Raw genomic sequence first — 24057 nt, forward strand, 5'->3', positions numbered from 1 at the left:
TTGTGCACTTTAAAATGGCCATGACTAAGATGGAGAGTGTTAATGTAATGTCGGAATGTTCGGGAATGTTCCCCTGGGTTACTATTGAAGTGACCTTGAGCAAGACACTGAACCCCTAAATGCTCCAGATGAGCAGGTTGGCACCATTCATGGTTTCTTCTATCATCGGTGAGTGAATGTGTGTGTGAATAGGTGAATGTAATGCACATTGTAAAGCGCTTTGGATTAAGGCGCGATATAAATGCACCATTTACCATGTTATAACACATGAATCCATTGGTTTGCAACCTTTTGGGCTTTTGATGTCATACAAAAAGGAAACACACAGCAATGAGTGCCTTGAAGGACAGCTGACTGTCGAGGACAACCCCCAGTCAATACTTTACAAACTGTTAAGAAATCTCACGGCTAACCCTTTAGGTGTGATATGACAATATATAGCATGGTGTGGAGGGAGTTATTGTATTTTGAAAACTGCTACCATATAGACATATCCCAATTAAAACAGTATTAACCACTTAAACCCTAGTTGACACCAAATCTCTTTGTGAAATTAGCTGATCTACAAGCTCACAATGTTGCGACACATTGTGTGCATTTCCGTGAATGTTTGTCCCAGAATAGGGATGCTAGGGTTCATGTGGTTAACATACAACATTATGACAGGAACAATTTTGTTATGCCCCAGTCTAGGGGTGCCTAAAAACACAACATGAAAGTGCCCATCTCCCCCAGGTCCCAAGCAGCCATAATGACTAAAAAAAACAACAACAAAAAACAGAAAGGTAAAAACCATAAACAACAGAATAGTGAACATAAAGTTGAGAACTAAGGATGACTTGAGGAAACAAACAAAAAGATAGTTTAATTAAATGAATCTTCCCTATCCAGAATAAAGGAACCAAAAAACAACAACTTACCTCCCTAACATACACAATAATAAAAAAAACAGATCTAAAGTAACATAGATTTAACATCTTAAATCAAACTCATGGTCTATCAAATAACTAACTAAAGCAAAGGTGGTGGCTGGTTGAGAGAGGAGGGAGATGGGATATGCCCCCTGCGTGCACCACTAGGTGGTTTGGGTCTTGTTTTATAGGAAACCTCCTCAGTGATAAGCCACTCAGGAGCTTGGAACCCTGGAAGTTACCCCACCAATCAGAAGCTGGACAGGAGGTTACCCTTCCAATCATCTGAATGGAATGGCACAGCTGATCTGCATACAAGCAGGCCAGGCACGCGCGCGTGCGTGCGTGTGCGTGTGCGCGTGCGCGTGTGCGTGCGTGCAATTACACATCTGGCTGTGTCAAACATGGACCTACAGAAGGTATCAAGGCAAAGGCATACAAAGGTGGCCTATGCGGTTCAGTGTCTGTTGATGGTAGGCATGTTGTTGAAAATAAAAAGTATCTTGTTTATTTTATTTTACAAGTTCTGCTAGTGGAAAAAGTAACAAGGAGTAGGTCTTGCTGACTCCACACATTTTCTTAATTTAATTTTATCCACCATTTTAGGTTCAACTCACTGTGAAAGTTTTAATGAATAATGAATACATGCTTAAAAAAATCAGTGATCCTTAAACAGATATTTGGAAGTTTAATCTTTTATTTGTTTGTCATCAATCAGTTATCAGTCATTTGGATTTATCAAGCTTAAAGCAATAGGACACTTTGGTAGGAGTTTGGTTTGTGTAATTACCATGTGATGATGGAACTAGTCCAACTGTTGCTCAGTTGATTAGAAATGAATAATCCAAAAATAGATCCTCATTGACTTCCATTGTAGGGTGTAGTTAATTTCCATAGCACGACATAATGTGGTAGTGTTCCAAAGATAAATAGTACAAATTATTAACTGTACTGCATGTTTCCAGTGTGTATCAGAGTGGAAATTCCAGACACATGAAATTGAATTTCTCTTGTGGGATCAATAAAGGTCTAACTGTCTATCTAATTGACTTGGGAGTCGATTTTAATTATTTATAATGCAATCAAATGAGTAACACAGCATTTGAAATGTAATTGTCAATCCTTAATTCCTCATATGATGGTGTTATTAAATGTACATTGATCTACTTATACATTAGGTCCTTGAGAAAAATTTAACACCTGCTATACATTCCAGCAACATTGCACCATACTTTTACTCAAGCTTTTAGAGATTCAGCAGGAACGGTGGCATAATAAGAAAGGTACATGGATTCATAATAGTCCACAGTTCAAATAACACATTAGACACTTGTTTCATGCTAGTTAGTGTCATTTGTGAACAATGAAAAAATAGATGTCTGATTGTGTTTCACTGAATAGAAATCTGACTTCTGATACTTTCTATTAGTTTAACATTATCCATTATATAATCCCAGTTTTGTATCATGCTGTTGTTATAGTCTGATAAAAGTGTTCAGTGTTATCTGGAATGTACTATCTATGCTTGAAGACTACAGAAGAATCTGGGGGAAACATACAGTACAGTATACAGTAGACAGGATATGAACATCAGCCCTTGCCATATTCAAAACTTCAGCACCATGAATAAATGTGCAGTATACAATTATATTTAACTAGAACGATTAATGAAGGGCATATGATCAACAGCTCTTAACATGTCAAATAAATGTAGCCCAAAATGACCATTTAAACATCGGTTGATCTTTAGATTCACTAATAGTAGAACTGGACAAAATCTTCAAAATGGATATTCTCATGGATCCACGGTCGATTTTATTGGATATTATACAAGAACAATTGTTTACTAATGACCAGTGCTATATAATGCATGTCCTGATGATGGTTGCAAGAAAAATTATAAATATTCATTGGATGAAGCCTAGCCCTCCTACAATCGACCAGTGGTTACAAAAATGTAAGCAGATATACAAGATGGAACATATGACGGCCTAGTAACAATTAAAGCTTCCTACTTTTAAAAAGAGATGGTTATCAGTGGATGAATATTTGGACACAGAGGATGTAGGCAGAGTTGTGTAGGGTCTCTATACCTAGAAGCTGTTATCTCTGATGGAAGGGGTTAAATGGACCTCACCTAAATGGACTCTCAAGGCAAATGTTGTTGTTTTTTTGTTTTTTTATAAATGTCTGTCTATTTACTTATTTAATTATATTATTTTTGTTTCTTTAATGTAACTTTTTCTGTGTGTTGTTGTTTTTTCTTTAGTGTATTATTTGAATAAAATCACATATAAATTGCCTGTCAATGAATATGAATGGCAATAATTTTTTTTTAAAGAATCACTAATGGTTATTAAACATGATGGTATTAATTAGTAAGCTAGGAAAAATTTACGGCACCTTATTTCCATGCCCTCTCTCTACGTGCTTTACTTAAATGTAATTAAGTATTCAGGATAAGCCATAGAGTCGTGGAAGATGACAAACATGGTTGGGCTTTGCATGTTGTCCACGACACTGTCAAAAGACACAGGGGAGTTGGAGCTCTTGGCTGGTGCCACGATCATGCCCTGCTGCCCCAGAGTGAAGTCTCCAGTCAAGACACGACAGAGATACATAAACTTCTGCCCCTGAGGATCCGGCTTAGAATAAGTGTTCTGGGCGGAATATTTGGCTCTTACAGCAAAGTAGGTGCCATTGCCATGCACAGCAGCTGAAAATAGAGAGAAGAACAAAGTGCGTTTAGCCATGGTACTTCATGGCAAAAAGGCCATGAAGACAATTGTTTACACAAGAACAGTTTAAGTATGTGTTCTGAATTTAGCCTTCCTTTCCAACTAAACAACTTCCTATGTAGGTATATAGCAGCAAGTTCTTATCCAGAGTGAAATGAGAGTAAATGGCATGAACCCTAGTCAACAGGCAGGCTGAAGAAAGAATCATCTTTCTTTCTTTCTTATTTATTTAGATGGGACAATGCACATTAATGAACATTCCATACATGCAAGTGAAATTAATAAGCTGATCACGATCTCATGTAAACATGCCGGATTTAGCTAGAAGCTAATTTGTGCCTTAACAGGTCAATGATTGGCCAATAACTGAGAGACTCTCCCAGAGAAAGCACTCATAAGCCCTGGTATTGACTGACCGCATTCCTCATTCTTTTCACACTTCAGCTCACTGAACTACCACACCTGGCTATCAAAACACACATGCTGCATTTAGCTTTCTACAGGCAGAGTGAGGTCGCAGTTTGTTGGCAACTGTCCAAATGCTTGCGGTTACGCTATTGCCAAGACGAACCCTCACAACGACAGTTTGGTATGCCTAAGTAATGTTGTTGGACAAGGTGGTGTGTGCACAGTGCACACGGTCACCTCAATTGATCCACTCGACAGTGTTGCATACATTTTCTTGAATCTCTCACCCAGCAATTCTCACATTAAGATGGTCTAGACACATTTCAGAACCAGAAAACAATCTCCACACACTGAATTCAACCTGCATAAAAGTTATTATTGCAATGTTTCGACCAGCTCAGTCTTTGCCTAACGAAGACCGTGCTGTCAGCATGTGGAGATTTATTTTATTTTTTCTATTTGTGGTTGATGATTTTACCATGCATCTATACTCGATTTTGGTTGGATGTTGAGGAAGAATTATACATTATACTATATATTTTGTACGGTTGTTTATATCTAACCTTTATATTTTACCATCACTAATATAATACATTATGATATGACGTGATATTTGATAGGCTGTAGGAGCCAAGAAGTCTCCACTAGGCCTGATAGCTATTGTTTTTCTTAAAGACTGTCTGTTATGGTTCAGCTTGTCCTTGGAGCAGCTAGTATAACTATGGTCTAAGCCCTGAGCTTGTTGGCAGAACTACCTTACCACCGATCTGTGTCAGACTGTGTGCCTAACATACTTCTCCCCTTGATATCATGCACATTAAAGCATACCATCATCTAGAATATTGTCTTGACTCCTATTGCCTCATCAATTACTTTGATGGTCCAGAATTCCATGACAATGTGCACCCTATTCTACTAATTTTACAGGGTTAACTCTCACCATTCTTCCCAGCATAACTCCTGTTGAAGCCTCCATTGTTAATTTTGTCAATAGTGGTTGGGCAGGTGCCATGGAAGAGGCGTCTCTCGTTGTTATTATGGCCGTTTCTCTGATCCATGTCCTGCTTCTTGAGTTGGATGCTCTTCCACAAGCTTGGGTTCTGTATCCTCTCAATCTGGGGGAGAATAAAAAATACTTGGTTGTTCCTCTTCTGTGTCTGGTTATATTTTAATGACTGTTATTGCCAAGCCACCAAGCGATACAGTCTACAATTGAGGTGGGTTACTCTCATCTCTGCGTTTGTTTGTTGGCTGCCTGTAGACTCATATATGAGCACTAAGCCATCGTAGTGTTTAGTTTACTGCATGACATGCGTCCTTACTTCAAGTGATTGCCATTGTAATGTATGGCTGAAGTGTCCTTACGTGAAGTGTTTGTCATTGTAATGTATGGATGACATTACAGTTCATAATTTATATATAGACAGTACAGAGATTGTTATATGGTTTACTGGCTCCTTTTCTATGCGTATCTCCCTTAGTAGCTACAGCTAATTAGCCTGTGCCACAGTGCATATTTGCACACGAGGTGCAGGGTGCTTTTTTTAATCTGTGCATGTATGAATTATATTTACATTTGTGTAAAGCTTATACAAAGCTATAGTATGGGGAAAGGAAGGCAGCAATCACACTGAGAAGCATTAGACATTTTACTTTAATCTCTCTCTCGACTTTTATCGTTCTCAATGCTTGTGTGAATGTGTATAACACAATATCTTGATCATTGAGGTGAATCCAGGATATTTTCAGTAGCATTGGTACACTAGTATTACAGATACTATTCTGCAGTCTGCATAATGATTGCATTAAAACATGGCTCTTGACTTTGAGTGAATTGATACAAATAGCATACAGTATTTTGCAAACGTTTTACTGAAAATGTCTTTAACCCTTATTTAACCCATAGGTAAAATAAGCACAACTCCAGCCTAAGGGAGTTGTTGCATAGCAAGCTAGGGTTACAGTACATGTAAACATATTTACTACCTTAATAACCATTTGGTTACATGAGTCACTGAACAGATTCAGGACTTCATTGTACTCTTGGATTCCAGGCTGGACGGTGAAGGTTTGGCATGGGTTGTTGGCTGTCATGACATCCCAGTTCTGAGGCATATTGTTAGCATCTGTATGTAGAGTTCAAAGCATTAAAACTCATTACAGAGGTCAATCAGGCCATTTAGTACTTGCAAGCAACTCATTAGTTTTAATCAACTGGGTTTACCAGATTGTGGGGTTTGCCACACCAGGAAATTAGACAGGGTTAAGCTATACATAACTTGCAATCCACACATTTATGTTCCTGTTATTGTCTGAGCTTCCTAGAACACACTGCATTGTATATGAACTTGTGGCAAACCACACTGAGATGGCGCTCAAGTCGATTCAAACTCGAACAAACTCTAAGATCAAACTTAAAGTATAATATGACCTACATAGATTTGGATTGAATATAGTTCAACACTGGCTCCCTATGGCTCTCTACATAAAAGATGTAATTAAATACTGCATACCAAAAATACTAGTAGTTACATTTTCTTACACAACTTACCATTCAGGTTGTCAATGCGCTTGATTTCCAGACTTGTGCCTTGCTTATCTGTTGCAGGTCCATTTGGCATTGTGATAAAGTACATTTGACCCAGGACAGTGACTTCTACAATAGGCTGATCATCATTCAGCGCCTGCTCAAGGTAGTAGTTGGCGGTGGGGTCGAAGCTCTGGAACTGAAGCCCCTGAGCCTTGTACTGCCAGTCTGCCTTTTCGGCAGCCAATTCTACATTTCTCCTAAAAGCCTCCTTTTCTCTGGCCCTCTTCATCATATTCTGGATCTCACCAGTGGCTTTTACCACATCATTGCTGCGTCCCTTGATGGTGAGAGAGGCTTCGCCCTTCTTGCGTTCTATCTTTATCCCCACGGCCATTGTAGACTGCATGGTGATGATGCGCTGATGGTCTGCGTCAGAGAAGCTGAGGACTAAATTGTCCTCAATGAGGTGAACGACTTGCTCCTTGGATATCAGGTCACTGATACACTGTTTGGCTGAGTGAACTTTGGCCCGCGACTCTCCACAGATGTGGAAGCAAACACGGTCCACTTCCATTTCTTCAATGACAAAGTCTTCTTCTTTCTGTGGGCTGCTAGCACTTCCTCCCACGAAGAATGCTGGAGGAATTAGTTCAGAATGTCAGATAAGCACATTATTTAACATGGTCAGAAAATGTATCTAAAATACATACAAATACATACTCTAATGACAGGCTTGAGAAAAGCTGTCAACTACCTTTTACTACGGAGGAAATGTTGCTCCAGCTCCAGGATGAAGACCCTTTGTCCTTCTGGTGTGTGCCTTTGTTCTTCTGGTCTGCGCCTTTGTCCTTCTGGTGTGTACCTTTGTCCTTCTGGTCTGTGCCTTCTTTCTTCTGCATACTGCTGTGGAATTCTTTCAGCATTTGTGACTGAAAGATAACTATCCTGATAGTCTTCAGAGAGTTCTGACTGCTCTGACTCAACTCATCCACCACTGCGTCCAACATAGCATCTGCCACCTCAGTTGCCTGTATGTTGCCTTGGCCTAAAACCGCACAACACATAGTGGGCTTTGTTACAAGGAAAACAGCAAAATTCCTACACAGAAAATATCAAAGGATCTCCCTTGTGGGTTCAACTAAAAAATAAAAAATAAACGTTAGTTCAATGAGATTTCTGATGGGCCTGATACGTAAATATAAACCGTTAGTGTTACTTATAAGCAGAATACCTGTTAAAACAATGTTAATTTATTATGTGATAAAAGCTAAAATGATAGGTCAGCTTCCTCCCCAATGCTCCTGCCCCCACCCTCTCCAAGGCTAACAGAGTCAGACAGTGTTGTTATTGGTCAATGTTGTGAATACACATGTCAAAATTCACAACAATTGAACTCTATGTGATCATTAATAGTTCTCCGAAAGCGAAGGAAGAGATCACAACTATTTTGTTGAAATGACCTGAATTTAGAGTGAAGTATCAATCTGATATTATATTATATAATATGCTGGTGTGCCCAGGTCTTTACAGAACTGCCACAAGCGGGACTAAAAATGCATTAGATTTCAACACAAATCACTCTACATTACCAGAAGTCCATACATCTTTAGCATGACTGTGCCTCACCGGGACCAAATTCCTACCCTTGGCAGTGATAATGCCATGCTTTACACACTGAGTTACACCAGACCATGGACACTTTCCCCCCATGTATTCCATATTCTACAGTTATGTCTCACCTGTACCAAGAGCAGGAAAGGAAATGGAGGTGTAGGAGTTTTTCATACACATCTGAAGAGCATCTTTCACAGCCTTGTTAATCTTCACAGGGGCCGACTGTACGACCAGGTGGAGGATCATCTTGCATTTTAAATTACCTGGCTGGGTCATTAGCATGCCTTGCTTTCCTTGAGCACCTGAATATAGGGACAATGTTTTTGTTTGTTTGTTTTCTTTTACTTAAGAATGAAAGCATCATAATGGTTACTTTATGTGCAATGTTGCAAAAACTTTTAAAAAGTCACACTGACCGTGTGTGTGCGTGTGTGTGCGTGCGCGTGTTTATAGGTGGGTGGGTGGAACAGGTCAATCTTGATTCAAACATTTGGTGCCATAAAATATATCCAATAAGGCACATTATAACACTCAAAATTGCAAAAGAATACAACAATAAATGTGAATTGTTGTGACTGTAACCTTAATAAATAGTTGAACTTTCAGAATGATCATATGCATATACTTAATGATTGTGGCAAATAAGCCACGAATAAGATTGTCAGCTAAATGACTTAACCACTTAAACCATATATACTTAGACTGTGGTCCCCAAGTGCACTATACTAGGTGCACTAGTATTTCGCTCTACACCAAATCATTTTGCAGATACTGTAATAGCCAATCTATGAGCTCACAACGCAATGCTGCACGATCCGTTGAGAGCCTGTAGATCTGCTATTTTTGCCAAATGTTCGCCCCCAGAATAAGGACGCTATAGGGATAACGTGGTTAAAATATAAAAAGGTTCTTACCAAGCTCTTTGCATTCGTCTTCAACATTCTGACCAGCGGCCTCCAGAATGGCCTTGGACACTCCTGGAGTAGTGAAAGACAGAATACAACAAAGAAAGGAATAACAGGAATGAATAATTATTATTTTCCTATGGTATGTTGCAGTACTATAACTGTGCACTTTCTTTTTTCCTGCAATACCTTCCTTACTTACTTAGTACACAGTCCTATAGTTAAAAATACATAACCCAGAGTTACCCAGTAAATGTAGGCGTTAGGGGCTCACTCAAGAGTAAATAGCTGTTGAGAGCCCATCCATCACAAAAACCTTTGAGAAAGCCTTCCGTGCAACTTGAAGAGGTTTTCAAAGCTAGCTCACCACATTTAGCTGATCGTCTCGACAATGTCTGTTGAGAGATTTGAGACTAAGTTTTCCTTTTAAGTGCCCAAGGGTTGTCTCCAAGGTGATGCTGCAGCTTTGATGGATTCATTTGACAGCACTATCATCAGTGTTGCATATTTTTTTTGTTTATGTTTGTTTGCTTACACATTATCTTGCCGATAATATGCTGGATTCAAGTTCATGTGAAGAAAACAAAATAAAACAAAAACGTTTGGTACCCCTTCTGTTGTAACTCTGGTAAAGTGGTCTCGGATCCACTGTTGAAGACCCATGTTTTACGAGAATAAATTGATATTCCAGAGATAATTTTCATCATGCCCTCTCTTTAAGCTAATTTGTGATTTACCTGACTTCAGAGAGAAACTTTCATTAGAAGAGTTGACGATAACATCAGTCGTCTCCTTAGTTATGTCTCCTGTGACAACCTGTATGTCCACACTTCCTATTTTGGTCTCAAGCATTCCTGAGCTTGAGATGATTTTGGAAAAGGGACCTTGCATGAGTAAACAAACAAAAAAATTGATAAACAGCAGAGCAAACACTCACCAAACAGCAACATTTTTGATTCATGAGGCACACAAACTATTTGATTTATTCCAAAGTGCTACGTATTTATGTATTTTGGGAAGAATGTTTGGCAAGTCAAATTTTCAATAACACAGATAGTTACTTTTGAAACAATGTTGCTGGTCTATGCGCATTTCCTTTCTTAAAATACATAATATTAATAGTATCCATTGGTGAACTTTCAATTCTTGCCTACAGTCATTCAAACCATATGTTGCAGCCTACCTGTACTATGTGTAGTTGGCTGTGAACTACCTGAATGGGTGAGTCTCTTCAATTCATCATTGAACGCCTGGGGAGAGCAAGCAGAGAGATACCAGTCATTATCAGCAGCTCACAATAACAAAAAGGTGTCTGTATATATATACATACATTATTAGCACCACATAGGTTTCAACCCAGCAGGGTTTTTCATGCAGCCAAGTTTTGTTTTGGTAATTAAAAGCATCGGACATTGACTAATCTAGCAAACAAAGCCTCTTAACTACACCATTCTTGACTTCTCATAAAAAACAATTCATGCAATTGTTTTGTTTACCTGGATTGTGGATGCATCACTCGGATGAAGGACGATCACTATTGTCTTCAGGTGTTTTGGCTGTTTGCTACTGCTAAACTTCATGACTTCATTCAGCAGTAGAGAAGCAACAAGATCTTTAGGGAAACCTAGGTTCCCCGTGCCAATGGCTGGGAAGGTTATTGAGGTCAGACCGCTGCTCTCAGTCTGGCTCAAGCAATCCTTCAAAATCCCTTTCAGCATCTGTAAGACATGCCATGTAGAAGCATTTCGTTTCATTTCTATGAACAAAGCTGAACATTGTCAGACAGAAAGACAGACAGATAAAATTAAGTAAAATAAAGAAGGTAAATTGCATACTTTACCTTCTCAGCAGTGCCATGCCCATTGTCCCACTGAGGTGCGACAACATGGAAGACCTTGTTGCACTTCAGGTTGCAGCCATTAGTAACAATGACATCACCAAACTTTCCACTGGATTTCTGTGCATGTACCAGTGTCTGAAGATTGTGTCCAGCTGCACCAAGTATGGCTTTTGAGACTGCTCCTTGATCCAGAGCAAGTTCTTTACCAATAGTGTTCACGACCACGTCAGTCTAACATGTAAGGAAAGTATTTTCAGTTTCATGGACAACATAGTGTTAAGAATTGTATTATGAGTTCACCACTAAAAACTCAGATTACAGTGTCAAAAGCTATTAAAAGACTAATCTACACCAATCCAAACTAGAAGGGAAATAATAATGAAAATTGATTACCGTAGCATCCTGGATATTCCCTTTAGTCAACATGATGGTCAGCCCCTCATTAGTCACAACTTGATCTGAGTTACTCGTGCACTGAACGCGTAGAACACCTGGTGTGTTGGTGGGTGTGCTAGGAGGCTTCTGTTGACAATGACTAAGAGCACCTAGAGCTTTGGTTGATGTGCTAGGATGCTTCTGTTGAGAATGACTAACACCGTGGTCTCCAAACTCCTTCCTGACAGCTGTCTCCATAGCCTGAACAGTGTTGTCATCTTTGTTCACCAAATGAATTTTCTTCAGGGTGTTGTCACCGTACGTGTCTTGACAATAGTCTTTCACTGCTTTGACAATTGTGTCTGCACACAAGTTGAGGGGAAATCCTGAGTTTACGCTGATAGCAGGCAATGCCACAGAGATACACCCACGCTCTTCAGCGAGTTCCAGACTCTTTTTAATGGCTCTTCTCAACTGTCCCACAGCCTTATCACGGTAAGCTTGGTCGAATCCAGGCCCCACTGTGTGGATGATATTTTTGCACATCAGCCTTCCTCCTGCACCAGTCATGACACAATCTCCATGTTTGAGCTGTCCCTTCTGTGTAATTAGCCTGTCACATTCATCCTGCAACTGAGGGCCAGCAGCATCCAAGAGCGCTCCTGAAAGACCTCCTATATGTTTCAAATCCTGATTAGATGAATTTATGACTGCACTTACTGGGTAACTGCACATATCAGCCTTACAAACAGCAATTTCTACTCCATCAGTGGTCTCAACCTGGTATGTGGGGTTTGGCACTTGTCCAGGGCTGAGGTCCTGTCCACCATCTGCCCCATCTACCATCTGGACCAAGCAACCGGTTTCATTCTTGACTGATGCAACATACATAGTTTCTTTCTCCTGGAAGAACTTCTTCACTCCTGGCTCAGAGACTGTCAAAGTATCAAAGCATAGTGACGAGACCAAGTCTTCAATGATGGGCTTGCAATCTGACACATTACATCTGGAACCTCTTAGGGAGATGGCTTCGTTCCTGAAAGAAACAACTACCTTGCCTTTCACTTGCTCTGACCAAGCCTTTTTGCCATTTTCTTCAATATATCTGGCGATGATTTCAGGTTTCACTGTAACAATTTCTTCAACTTCAGCATTCTGGTGTAAGAAATCTTGAAGTTCACTGTGAACTGGTAATACACTGTCCTTGTAGCCTGACACTGCTACGACCTGAGGTGAGTGAGAGCCAGATGTCTGAATCTGAATTTTCCTGGATGAACTGTTGGTGTTACTCTCCAAACGAGTGACCAGTTCCCGCCACTGAGGCATCTCAAGAACATTAATGTCTTCAACTGTTATGCACTGGGATACCAAGACCATTTTCAGTTGATCCTCAGCTTCACTCAGATTACTGTCTGAAACAGCAAGGAGCCGCACTGCCTTTGCACTTAGCTCAAGCGCTGCATTGATTTTTCCGTTTGATGTGAAAAGTGAGCTTGTAAGGTTTTCTTGATCTTCGTCCTTCAAAAACTCAAGCACAAACTGATCTAACTCTAACACCTTTCGTTTTAATGCTATGTTTTCTTTCCCTACCGTTGCGTGTGCGGCCAAAATCTCATCGTTTAAACCATAAAATGACAACTCCTGGCTCTCCCCGTTGTAGGTTATTTTTAGCTCTGGATATTGATCTAACAGCTTATCCTGAAGGCCATCTTGAGAGAGGATATGGAAAATAGATGGTGTCAATTTGATCTTCTCAGTTATGCTGGACTTTGCTCTCTGAATCCTTTTGGCAGTACTGTCCAGTATCTCATTAAGAGTCTGTTCCAGTCTGTTTACATCATCCAAAGGGCCAACCACTGCTAAGACGCCACTGTCTTTATCAGGGACTACTACTACAGCCTCATTCAACACTGCCTCTCTAATCTTCCCTTCAGACTCTTCCCATGCCATTGGCTGAAGCTGAAGCTTCAGAGATCTGAACCTGGACAAAGCTTGTTCAAAGGCCATCTTTGCTGCATGTGCCCACTCTGTGATGTCTTTGGCTTTGACGTCCTTTTGCTGCAGTAGTGACGGTAGGGGCCTTAAACATACAGATGATTGATCTTCGAGGTCTGCTTTGCAAAAGTGCTTCGCCAGATCACTGTGGAAGGTCTCTGCAGCCTTGTGGTTGTTAAGGTATCTCCATATAGATTGATCAATGCTCTCACTGAAGGCAGCAGGGAGTTTCAGTGTGGGTCTATCTTTGCCATAAAGTGCCGTGCCCAAAGAATCATAAAATGGAAAGACTTTGACCAGTTGCTGTTTGATGCGGAGCTTCTTCTCAATTAATTTGGAAACAGCTACAAAAAAAAATATTCATCATTTTAGTACCATGTGCATTACATATGATCATTAACAAAAAAATCATATAAAACCATCTACACTGGATTTGGGGGGAAATTTTACTTTTTGTCCTTTGCATTATGTAAGAGAAAAGCACATAAATGCTCCAGAGAGGATGGTCCCTACTGATTTGGGTGCCCCAATGGCCTTTGTTGTATCATCACCCTTAGGTTTGAATTTACAATTGCACAAATAATATCTCAAAATGTAATGGACTGATTGCTATAAAATGTAATGCTCTTAGCAAGAACCCTACTGATTCTGGTAACACCATGGCTTTTAGCCTAGCATCACCCTTACTTTAGGCCAATGTCCATGGATGTAAGGGCAGTATGGCCTTTAGGAGCCTCTAACTGTGATTTTGTTAATTTAATTCAAATCTATAAATGTATAGCTGTGTAATATTAGTATACTATATATATACCTTTGGGGTTATTTAAGGTGATGATGACACCCTGTTCCTCTTCATTAAGTGTGACATTTTCCACTTCCACGCCTTCCCTCTCACAACAAAGGATGAGGAGGTCAGACTTAACATCTGGTATGTCTTCAGTTATGACTTTGGCTGTGACTTCAAGAGGACAGACAGATAGTGCTTTCTTCTTGAACATCTTGTTTCTGGGGCAGTTTGTAATGAAATCTGTGTTTTCTGTCAGTTAGGAATGGAAAATGAGACCGCAAGTAAAATTCAATTACTAACAGCAAAAGAGTTTTGATAATCCATTTGGACATCAGTTATGCATCCATTTATTAACCGGACCACAAGGTCCATACAAAGCATTAAAGTTCAAAACACTCATCAAATTATACTTTAAGAACGTTCATGTAACAGTGGAAAGTGTATCTCAGAAAGAATAAATGGTTGGAGGGAAAAAGAAATTGGAAAATGGAAACAGTGATACAATGACAATTAATTACTATAACGTCAATTACTTTAAGTCCATGCCATAGGCCTATTTCCTACTTGATAATAATTGTAATAATAATTATTTAATCACAGGAAGAAAAGTTGAAGGCACAAAATCTTCCTGTTTTACATTTAGCATGATAGGCTCTACTATACATATTTGTATCATTATAATGATTATTGGTATTATTATTATGGTGACCAAAACCACCCAAAAGGAAAATACAGTAATTTGAAGTTGAAGTTTGAAGTGTACGCAGATAGTTGAAAGCATATGTTCAGGGATACGTAAATTATTTCCTCCGAGATGTGTTGAGGGATTATCCATTTTGGTTAGAACTGATTAAATGTAACGTTGTACTGTAATAATTTTATAATTTATATTTTTAAATTCCAAATATTGTCAAATTATTCTGCAGCACCCCTGGACTGGCGTCATGGCACCCACTTTGAGAAATCCTGGTCTACAACAATTTCTGTATATGCTTGTTGCTCGATGCTAGATGACTAATAAACATAAAAGATGGCAAATTACGACTCTGTGTCTTTAAAGGTCACGTTATAGAGCACCGAAGTCTGACGTAATTTACACATCCTACCTGGGTCGCGGTTTCCCCACCCCGCTCTGAATTCCCATAGAAGTGAATGACCCCGGCGGTTTTACTCATATGGATATGAAGCATCAACTGACGGTGAGAAAACGCTAATGTTACTTCCGCCAAATTAGTTCAATTTTCGCCAGAAACAGACTGTATCAAATATGAGTGACTGACTATCATAAATGATACAGAGCCTCGTCCATGACAATATCGCCGAGACAGTTTGTTTATTTTTGGACCCCAATTCTTATATGAGACGATTCTATGATGACCCAATGTTATTCTCCATAGCGAAATTACTTTATGAACCAGGGGATGAACGAGTGACGTCAGGACTTCAGTACTCTATAACTTATACGTTTTGTAATGTCTGTCAATTTTCACTGTGTTTTGAATTTGTTCTTGATAAATAAATGATCATAACGACTAAATAATAACTACCTTTTCCACTCTGGAAAGTCACCACAGCAGATGATTTGTCGGGCAGGATCTCCAAACTGAAGTTTTGGGATGTAGCAGAGGACTCTGAATGCTTTAAGATGTTCTCTACCAGCATCTCTAAAACCTCCTGGTCCACTTCCTGGGGAATATTGCCTATGACAGCAGAAGTGGAGCACAGCTCTTCTTCATCATCTCTCTGGTCTTCTCTGCTGTCTGCCTGTGACTGATCAGCAACAGGAATGGGCCGGCCTTCGTGTATTTGTTTCTTCTGTACGGCAGCATCAGCTGTTATTGAAACATTTATCACAGTATTAGATAATCTTCAAGAAATATATTATCAGAAAGAAAAGGAAATCTAAACTGAAATAACCCGTCCAGTTAGGTTGCCCTGAATAATGGAAGGTGCACACACTGTGTGCCACTGAGATTTAAAGAGAAAGGGGGTTCCTGAGACTCCAATCAGGGTGTTATTATATTCATGGGGACACTGCAACATCTGGGCAACATTTTAGTGAATACATTTAGTGTATTTAGTAATATATTTGTGTCTGGGACCCCCATAAATTCTGTTCAGAGGGTTTTGGGGAACCTCACATTATGTTCAGCCAGTGGCTGAACAGGAACAGGTTAAGGCTCTTACACACAATACTCCTGATGAGTGAGTTATTACTGATAGTGTACAAGCAAAAATAAAGTGGCCAGTAGAAAGGTATACTGTAATTGTACTTTGACTTTTATTATTTTATGCCTTTTCCTTTTATGCCTAAACCTTTCCTTAATGGAAGGGGTCATTAAATAGCATACATTTAAAGTTCAATAAGGACAATACAAAATAATAAAACCTTACAAGGGGACCAGCAGTACAATAAAGAAATAAAAACACAAAAACTGCATAGAAGAAGAAAAAGACAGAAAAACGAATTATTAAAAAAAGAACAAGTACATGTCTAGTTTTCATTTTTCTTTTATTAAGAAAATGTTATGAGTATATGAAAGCCATTTAAAATGTTTATACTATTGGAATCATACAGGTGCTTCCAAATATTTAATTACACAGGCTAGTGCACTGCGCAAAGGTTATGCTGTCACTCCAGTGTCTGAGCTGGTCAGAAGCACATGCATGGGCATCTCCCCTTAAACTATTACATGACTAGCTCCAATCTGAACCTCTCCATTACATGGCATGTAGTAGCAGTAGGTAGGCCTTTGCTTTGGATGTTCAGCCAAACAGTTAACTTGTGATTGAAACTTTGCTCTCCCCCCCTTGCGACAGTGTCTGTCTGTCTGTAAAGTAGGCCGATGCTAGGTTCACTCACTGCACTGGAATGTGACCCCCCCCCCCCTCCTGGATTATGACAGTCCAATGTTGGCAGGCAGCCCTTATTATTTTTATAAATAGCTACTTACATGTCTTGTTAGTGCCATCAGCAGGTGCTTTCTAGAAGGCAAAGAGAACACTTTGGTCATTGGTTATTTGTTTTGATTGATTACCAATTTTGTGTGGCGTTTTTTGAACTGCCTCTCGCCAAACGATCCACTGACGGGATGCACCAACATTAATAACCTACCGAATTGCGTGACTCCAGGGGTCGTTGTTCTGCACTCTCGGCATGTTCCAGACAGTCTGTAGTTGACTTGTAGTAGTTAACTTTATACAAAACTGCCATCACATTAAGTGATTTGGACATTCGTAGTATTACTACAAGAAGAATCGACTTCAAACGCCAACCAAAACTCGCCAGGTCACTTGCCTTTGCCTAAAGTACCATACTTGAGTCACATAATTCGGTACGCCACGAATGCCAGTGTAACACATTTAAACGTTCACCATCACTGCCTGCATCAGTCACTGAAGTTTGTACCATTTTGTTGTTGTTTACCCAATAATAGTCACTAACCTGTTTTGGTGAAGTTGAACTCTCATCACCAGGTATACGGACAGTTATCTTCAGCACACCATGATCCAAACGGATTTCATGTGCCTCTTTCCCTAGAACTTTTTGTCTGTCTGTAAAGAAAAATACACTGTATTTCAATAATAATAGATCTAGGCCTACTATGTCAACGCGTCATGTGTTAGTTAAATCAGAGTTTCCCCAAACAATGGCTTGGGCCCGTTTGGGTCGCGGGTCCATTTATTTTACATTACCTATATATATATTTTCAATTATTATTATTTCAAAATCTTTTCAAAAAATGTCCACAGTTCACAAATGTTCACGAATTAAAAACAAATTCAAACATGTTTCAAAAGAATTTCATAAATAAAATAAAAATAATATAAAGAAATTACCTAAATTAGAAAATAAATGTTTAAAAAGACTATTTTCACTTTTGGTTTCTTGGGGACCGAGTGCGTTCGGGAATATAACACTGAGCGCACTGGCCAATACAAACTAATAGGCGAGTGCGCGCCGGTGCGCATTTCCGAAAGCACTTTTCTCTTTTGGGTCTCAAGCTCAAAAGTTTGGGAACCACTGAGTTAAATAACATGTCCATAAATATATTAACAGATATATTTATAAAACGTACCCTCCTCTGTTCGGAACCGAAGCACTGCGGTTCTATGAAGCTCGTCACATTCTACCAGACAGTCTCCACCGTTGGATTGCTTCTTACTTTGAAAGTATTTCACTAGTTTGTTTCTCAGTTTGGGGATCTTATTGTCATCGAACTCGGCGAGCAACACGTACGTGTATGCGTCGTCGGCCATGGTGGCTGCTCAAAGAAATGGAGTGGGAAGAATGCTTTCACTTTTGACTTTTAAAGGACCGAAAATAGCCTATCAATATGCTCACAGTGTGAGCTTGTGGGTCGGCTGTTTTCGGTGAGCAACACCCTCGTACGACGACTTATAAACCAGGCGTTTATGATCAGCCTGCCCCGTTCCAAAGTTTGTTTTCTTTTTTTATAAATCTTTATTTATAATCTCATGAAATGCAACACAATACAAAACAAACACAAACAACATACATACACAAACAAAGAAGTTATCAATACAACATCATCAGAGCCAGGGGGATTTAGGCTACAGAAAACATTAAAGACAGTTCTTGCAGCTTTCTTATTTTTTGAGTCATACATTGTTTTAATGTACTGCATGGCTTCAATCTCAAATACAATGAATGAGGGTTTGGATTGGAATGACTACATTTGGATTTATGTATATGAAATGTAGCTAGAATAATGATCAAATTAATTATGAATACCTCATTTTTCTTCTTCTTACTATTATTATCAAAGCCAAACAGTACATTTTGCCTGTAAAGACTAAGTCAGAGTCAACATTATCAACAATATACAGTATACATCCTTCCAAAACTTGTTAGTGTGGGTACAAATCCAGAATAAGTGCAGCCCCGTTCCAAAGTAGGCAAGGTGTCACTCAGTCATGATGAGTCATCCACCTGATCCTGCTGTCTGTTGTTCACTTGGAGACGAAAAACGACGGTGAAGTAGTTTAAGAGTGGTGGGAAAAGTACTCAAATTGTTTACTTAAGTAAAAGTATCAATACTGCAATGCAGAAATACTCTGTTACAAGTAAAAGTCCGATAATACAAGTTTACTTGAGTTAAAGTACAAAAGTATTGGCATCAAAATATACTTAAAGTATCAAAAGTAATGCAGAATGTCCCGTCTAAAATGTCTTTTGAAAGTAGTAGATACAAGTTCTCAATGCATGCATTTGTGAGATTGTAGATCTACTATTTTCAAATAGCCAAAGTTTAAATGTGGTAAATGTATGTTTTGTAATAATAATCACAATAAAAAAATAACTAGAAACAAAAATTTCAAATAATTGTAGTGGAGTAAAAGTAGGCTATAATATTTGTTTCTGAGATGTAGTGGAGTAGAAATAAAAGTATAGAAAAATGGAAGTACTCCAGTAAAGTAAAAAATCCTCAAATTTTTACTTAAGTACAGTACTTGAGTAAATGTACTTAGTAACTGTTGTGATTTCGGTTGACCAACCTGCATGGTCCCTTTAGTGGCTGCATGCTACCAAGATCGTGATCACCCTTTCACCTTATTGGTGGAAACGTTTTCACCTAAAGTTCCTTTTCGAAAATAGGCCCTCATACTAATTTTACTGCCAACCAGGGTGATTCCTATTTTGTCTAAAAACCAAACAAATACACAAAAAAACGCAATTAAATAAATGATGTGTTGCTATTATCGACAGTTTGTATTTATAGATGGTCACCAGAGGGGGACAAATTCTGTCCCAAATAATCGCTCTGGTCTGAATGGGCCTTCCCGCCTGCATCACTTCTTTTCCGGGCAAACAATCTGAGACCTGCCGTGGTGAATTTATCACAGAGGTCTCTCCCCAGGGGTGATTTCGGTTAGTAAAAACAGCTAGATGTGCCGAGGTGAGCGGTGAGACGCTTAATTATCACCGCGGCTTAGTGACGTCATGTTGTGTTTTCCAACCACAGAGGTGAGAGGGTGGTCACCTAAAAGTGGAGTATGCGTCCACCTGTCTCCAAGGGTGGTGAGTGATGTTTCAGTTGAGTTGCGTGCGCAGAGAACAGGATGACCCCACCCCAGACAGTATCACAGGAGGACAAGCTCTCAAGTTTAATACACACATAGAGAAATATGCAGTATTGGACGAATACCAAAAGCTCGGCCGAACACACAGGGGCGGCAGTGGCTCAGGGGTAGAGTGGCTGGTAGAGCGGCCGGAGGGCAACCGCGAGGTTCCCAATTCGATCCCGGGCTTCCCCAGAGTTAAGTGTCGAAGTGTCCTTGAGCAAGACGCTGAACCCCTAATTGCTCCCGATGAGCAGATTGGCTTCCTAAACGTAACCTCAGTAAACTATGCCTATACCTAACCTTATTCCTAAACGTAACCTCAGTAAAATGGTGCCTAAACTTAACCTAAGTAAAACTATGCCTAACCCTAAACTTATTTCTAATCTTATCCTCAGTAAAACAAATACAAGAATACAAGAACCGCTGGTCCACGAAAGACCCGGCACCAAAATGGGTCGTGGCACCGGGCACCACGAAGGGTTAATCCGCCCTTGAATACACACAAGCACTACATTACTGATTTTACTGATCCTCACATCCCATCAGTTTAGTTTAGTTTTTTTTTGGCTAATCAATATATATTTGTGGCTTTTAAATGTTTCTCCCCTGTTTTTTTGTTGTTTTTTTGCGGTCCGCAGTTATTCTTCCATGGCCTACTTGGAGTGTGTGTGCAAAGTTTCACAACAATCGGTCCAGCTGTGCCAGAGATTACAGACGGAGACACACTGACGGAAAAATCTTTTCTGGCCTTCGGCCGACCAGATAATGAATCTTGAACCTTTGACTCAACTGAGGTTGTGTAATGATTAATGAATACTGAACATTGTATTGTCCAAGTAACAATGCAGACAGCTGCATACTTTCACTTTCATTTCATTTGTGGTGGGAACCTTTTCTGAGAAATGGCCTGATGATCTGCACTAGGCACACGTGCGCGCACGCACACACACACGCACGCACGCACACACACACACACGCACGCACGCACAAACAAACACGCACGCACGCACGCACGCACGCACGCACGCACGCACGCACGCACGCACGCACGCACGCACGCACACACACACACACACACACACACACACACACACACACACACACACACAACACACACACACACACACACAGACGCACACACACACACACACACACACACACACACACACACACACACACACACACACACACACACACACAGCTTTATCAGAACATGGCCATGCTGTTTTGTTGATTCGACTGTATTTTCTTTATAGGCATTCTAAAAGCCAGTCAGTAGGTGGTTTCCCAGAGTTAATAAGTAACTGCATTATCAATACAGCACTTCATTGATACTAAAACTATTACTTTTGAATACCTAAATATTTTAAGTAAGTACTCCAGTACTTTTACTTGGAGAGAAGTAATATTTGATCCGGAGTATCTAGCCTATACTTTGTGTACATTGTGTTAGTAACATCTGCATACTTTGACTTTTTGTTGTGTCGAGAGTCATTTACTGGAAATGGCCTGATCTGCTGTAAAGCAGATATAAGGCAGACAGCTGCCAACTTTCACTTTGACTTGTGTCTAGAGAGTCATTTACTGGAAGTCACTTGGTCTGCTGTAAAGCGCATGTCATAAATGTGTTGCACACCATGCTATGTGTGTTTATACATCTGCTAATTAAATATAATACATAATTACACAAAGTGAAATATTTCAAGCCTTTTTTCATTTAATCTTAATTATTATGGCATGAGGCTCATGAAAATCAAACATCCAGTATCTCAAAATATTGAAAGACCAATCAAATGTTTTATTTGTAATATCAAAATATCAACCTTGTGAAAAGTATGTTCATTCATGATGCACTCAATACTCGGCATGGGGGCTTCTTTTACACAAATTACTGCATCAATGGAGGCAGGGAGGTGATCAGCCTGCAGCACTGCTCAGGTCGCTTTGACAACCCTTATTTTTCTTGGAAATAAGGGATGCGCGGAACTGTGTCCCTTATTTGAATTTCAGGTAGTTGCCAGCCCTCGTGCCAAGTCCTGCTGGAAAAAGGGGCACCAGAACGGATTGTACAGTAGTACTGGGCACCACGAAGGGTTAATCCTGCCCTGAATACAAGAACAGAATATAGAATAGAACATGCATCTCATATCATTGTGCACAGACGTCAGTCAGACTCAGGGCCGGACTGGGACCAAAATTCAGCCCTGGCATTTTGGTTCGGACCGGCCCACCAACCCCCGGGCCGTTTTGTCAACGGGGGGGGGGGGGGCGTTTCACTGTTTCAGCCCAGCCCTGCACATGAACTCTGCAGCTGCACTGAGGCCCCTGCTGGAAAGCATCTCAGCCCAAACATTAACGTAACTAATAAATGGGCCACGCAACCCTGAAATGACCGTAATAATCCTAAAACGGGAGCGAAAATATTTTTTGAAAAAAAAAAAAACTTTTTTTTTTTTAATTTTTTTTTGGCCCAGTGGCCCACTGGCCCAGCGGCCCACCGGGCATTTGCCCGGTACGCCAAACGGCCAGTCCGCCGCTCAGACTCAGATAAAGTAGTTGCTGGTCATCGTATCAATGGTATCAATTATGCTTAAGCAGATGAGTGATTCACCACATATGTCAGGGGTCATCACCATGCCGGGTTGAGAAGGACATTTTCGTCAAACTTAGTTTTTTGCCACATACATACAAAATGAGCTGCCAATAATATTACCAGAAACACATAGGCTTGGCCCTAAATGTGTACTACTGGACTCCTAATGCCCATGCCAATATGCTACACATTTTACAATGATAGTACTGTATGTGTCAGTGGTACATAAAGTTCTTGAAAGCCATACTTGAGTTAAAGTAAAGATGTGTTTTGAAAGTGACGCCAGTCAAGTTAGTCACATAAGAAAATCACTTCAGTCAAAGTGTTAAAGTAGCTCACTTTACAAGTACTCTCTCTCTCTCTCTCTCTCTCTCTCTCTCTCTCTCTCTCTCTCTCTCTCTCCACTTTATTATGATCTGATTTGAACTTTTTGAAAATGTAATTTAAGTAATTTAAGACACTGGATAATTTGTCCCAGTACTATTCTTTCAGGTGAATGATCTCACATGTTAGTTTTGGGCTACGTACTAGCTTATTTCCAAGTAGGTTGTGCCTAGATTTTCACCAATGGGTAGCTTGACAAAAGCTACATCACTACATATTCAGGGCCACATCAACATAAAAGTACAAAAGGGGCAGTTTGAGTGCACATCAAATGGAGAATTCTTCATCTCCATCCAGCTATGTTTGAGTTTTGAGTGGATTTTGTCCATCATACCAAAGAAAAAAATCTCCATATTCAACCACTCGTAGCGTTAACACAGTCGTATGTTTTAGTTTTAAGTGGATTCTGTCCATCACACCAAAGAAAGAATTCTCCACTCAATAGTTCCCCGGGCTGACTGATATACCTCTCAACTAATTATTTCATGGAAGAACAAACACTCCATTAGAACAGGAACAACAAACAAAACTTTACGAATATACGAATATGGAAATACTTTCAACATGCCAGCCTGTCTCCACTACTCTTCTGTGCCAGGCCCCAAGAACACACACTGGAATGTCAACGTCAAAATCAAAGCCTGTGCAACATAATTTATTCTATCAAACATCAAAATGCGTACTGTAAATGCAATATATGAAACAGGCACTAATAAGTCCCTATAATTGTCCACACAACAATGGACACCAGGCAACTTGTCTTGTTCTCATGTGAATATGAACAGACTGAATAATTCAATATCATGATGATGAGAGACTGGCAATTATATTCAGATTTTATTTGAGTTACAAAGTGTCCAATGATAATGTACTGGAGTAAAAGCATAACT

The 24057-nt window shown here is 39.8% G+C and overlaps 1 protein-coding gene across 2 annotated transcripts; it reads right to left on the reverse strand.

The window, feature by feature from the left end:
* Window positions 1–1571: 1571 nt before the first annotated feature.
* Window positions 1572–18398, reverse strand: LOC308073577 (protein mono-ADP-ribosyltransferase PARP14-like). 2 transcript variants are annotated; one of them, XM_080412562.1, is made up of 17 exons: window positions 18183–18398; window positions 17549–17658; window positions 17058–17088; window positions 15651–15935; window positions 14128–14352; window positions 11340–13660; window positions 10947–11177; window positions 10603–10824; window positions 10290–10356; window positions 9844–9990; window positions 9116–9178; window positions 8327–8503; window positions 7342–7632; window positions 6609–7223; window positions 6044–6183; window positions 4998–5172; window positions 1572–3627 (listed from the first exon to the last, which is right to left on the reverse strand). In XM_080412562.1, the coding sequence occupies exons 1-17, from the start codon at window positions 18361–18363 to the stop codon at window positions 3344–3346; spliced, it is 5565 nt and encodes a 1854-aa protein (XP_080268688.1). In that variant the 5' UTR covers window positions 18364–18398; the 3' UTR covers window positions 1572–3343. The 2 variants fall into 2 exon arrangements, with proteins under 2 accessions (XP_080268688.1, XP_080268687.1); XM_080412561.1 differs by having other exon boundaries at window positions 9844–9999.
* Window positions 18399–24057: the final 5659 nt, after the last annotated feature.

Source organism: Gymnoscopelus braueri (assembly GCF_963280865.1).
Source record: "Gymnoscopelus braueri genome assembly, chromosome: 18".
In the NCBI taxonomy this organism is placed as follows: domain Eukaryota; kingdom Metazoa; phylum Chordata; class Actinopteri; order Myctophiformes; family Myctophidae; genus Gymnoscopelus; species Gymnoscopelus braueri.

Bases quoted from the DNA above. Each gene is read 5' to 3' on its own strand.
- LOC308073577 (XM_080412561.1), bottom strand. From the start codon at position 18,363: ATGGCCGACGACGCATACACGTACGTGTTGCTCGCCGAGTTCGATGAC. The intron at 17,659-18,182 runs GTACGTTTTATA...TTTTCTTTACAG, and splicing joins TCGGTTCCGAACAGAGGAGG to ACAGACAAAAAGTTCTAGGG. The intron at 11,178-11,339 runs GTAATCAATTTT...CTTACATGTTAG, and splicing joins GGAATATCCAGGATGCTACG to ACTGACGTGGTCGTGAACAC.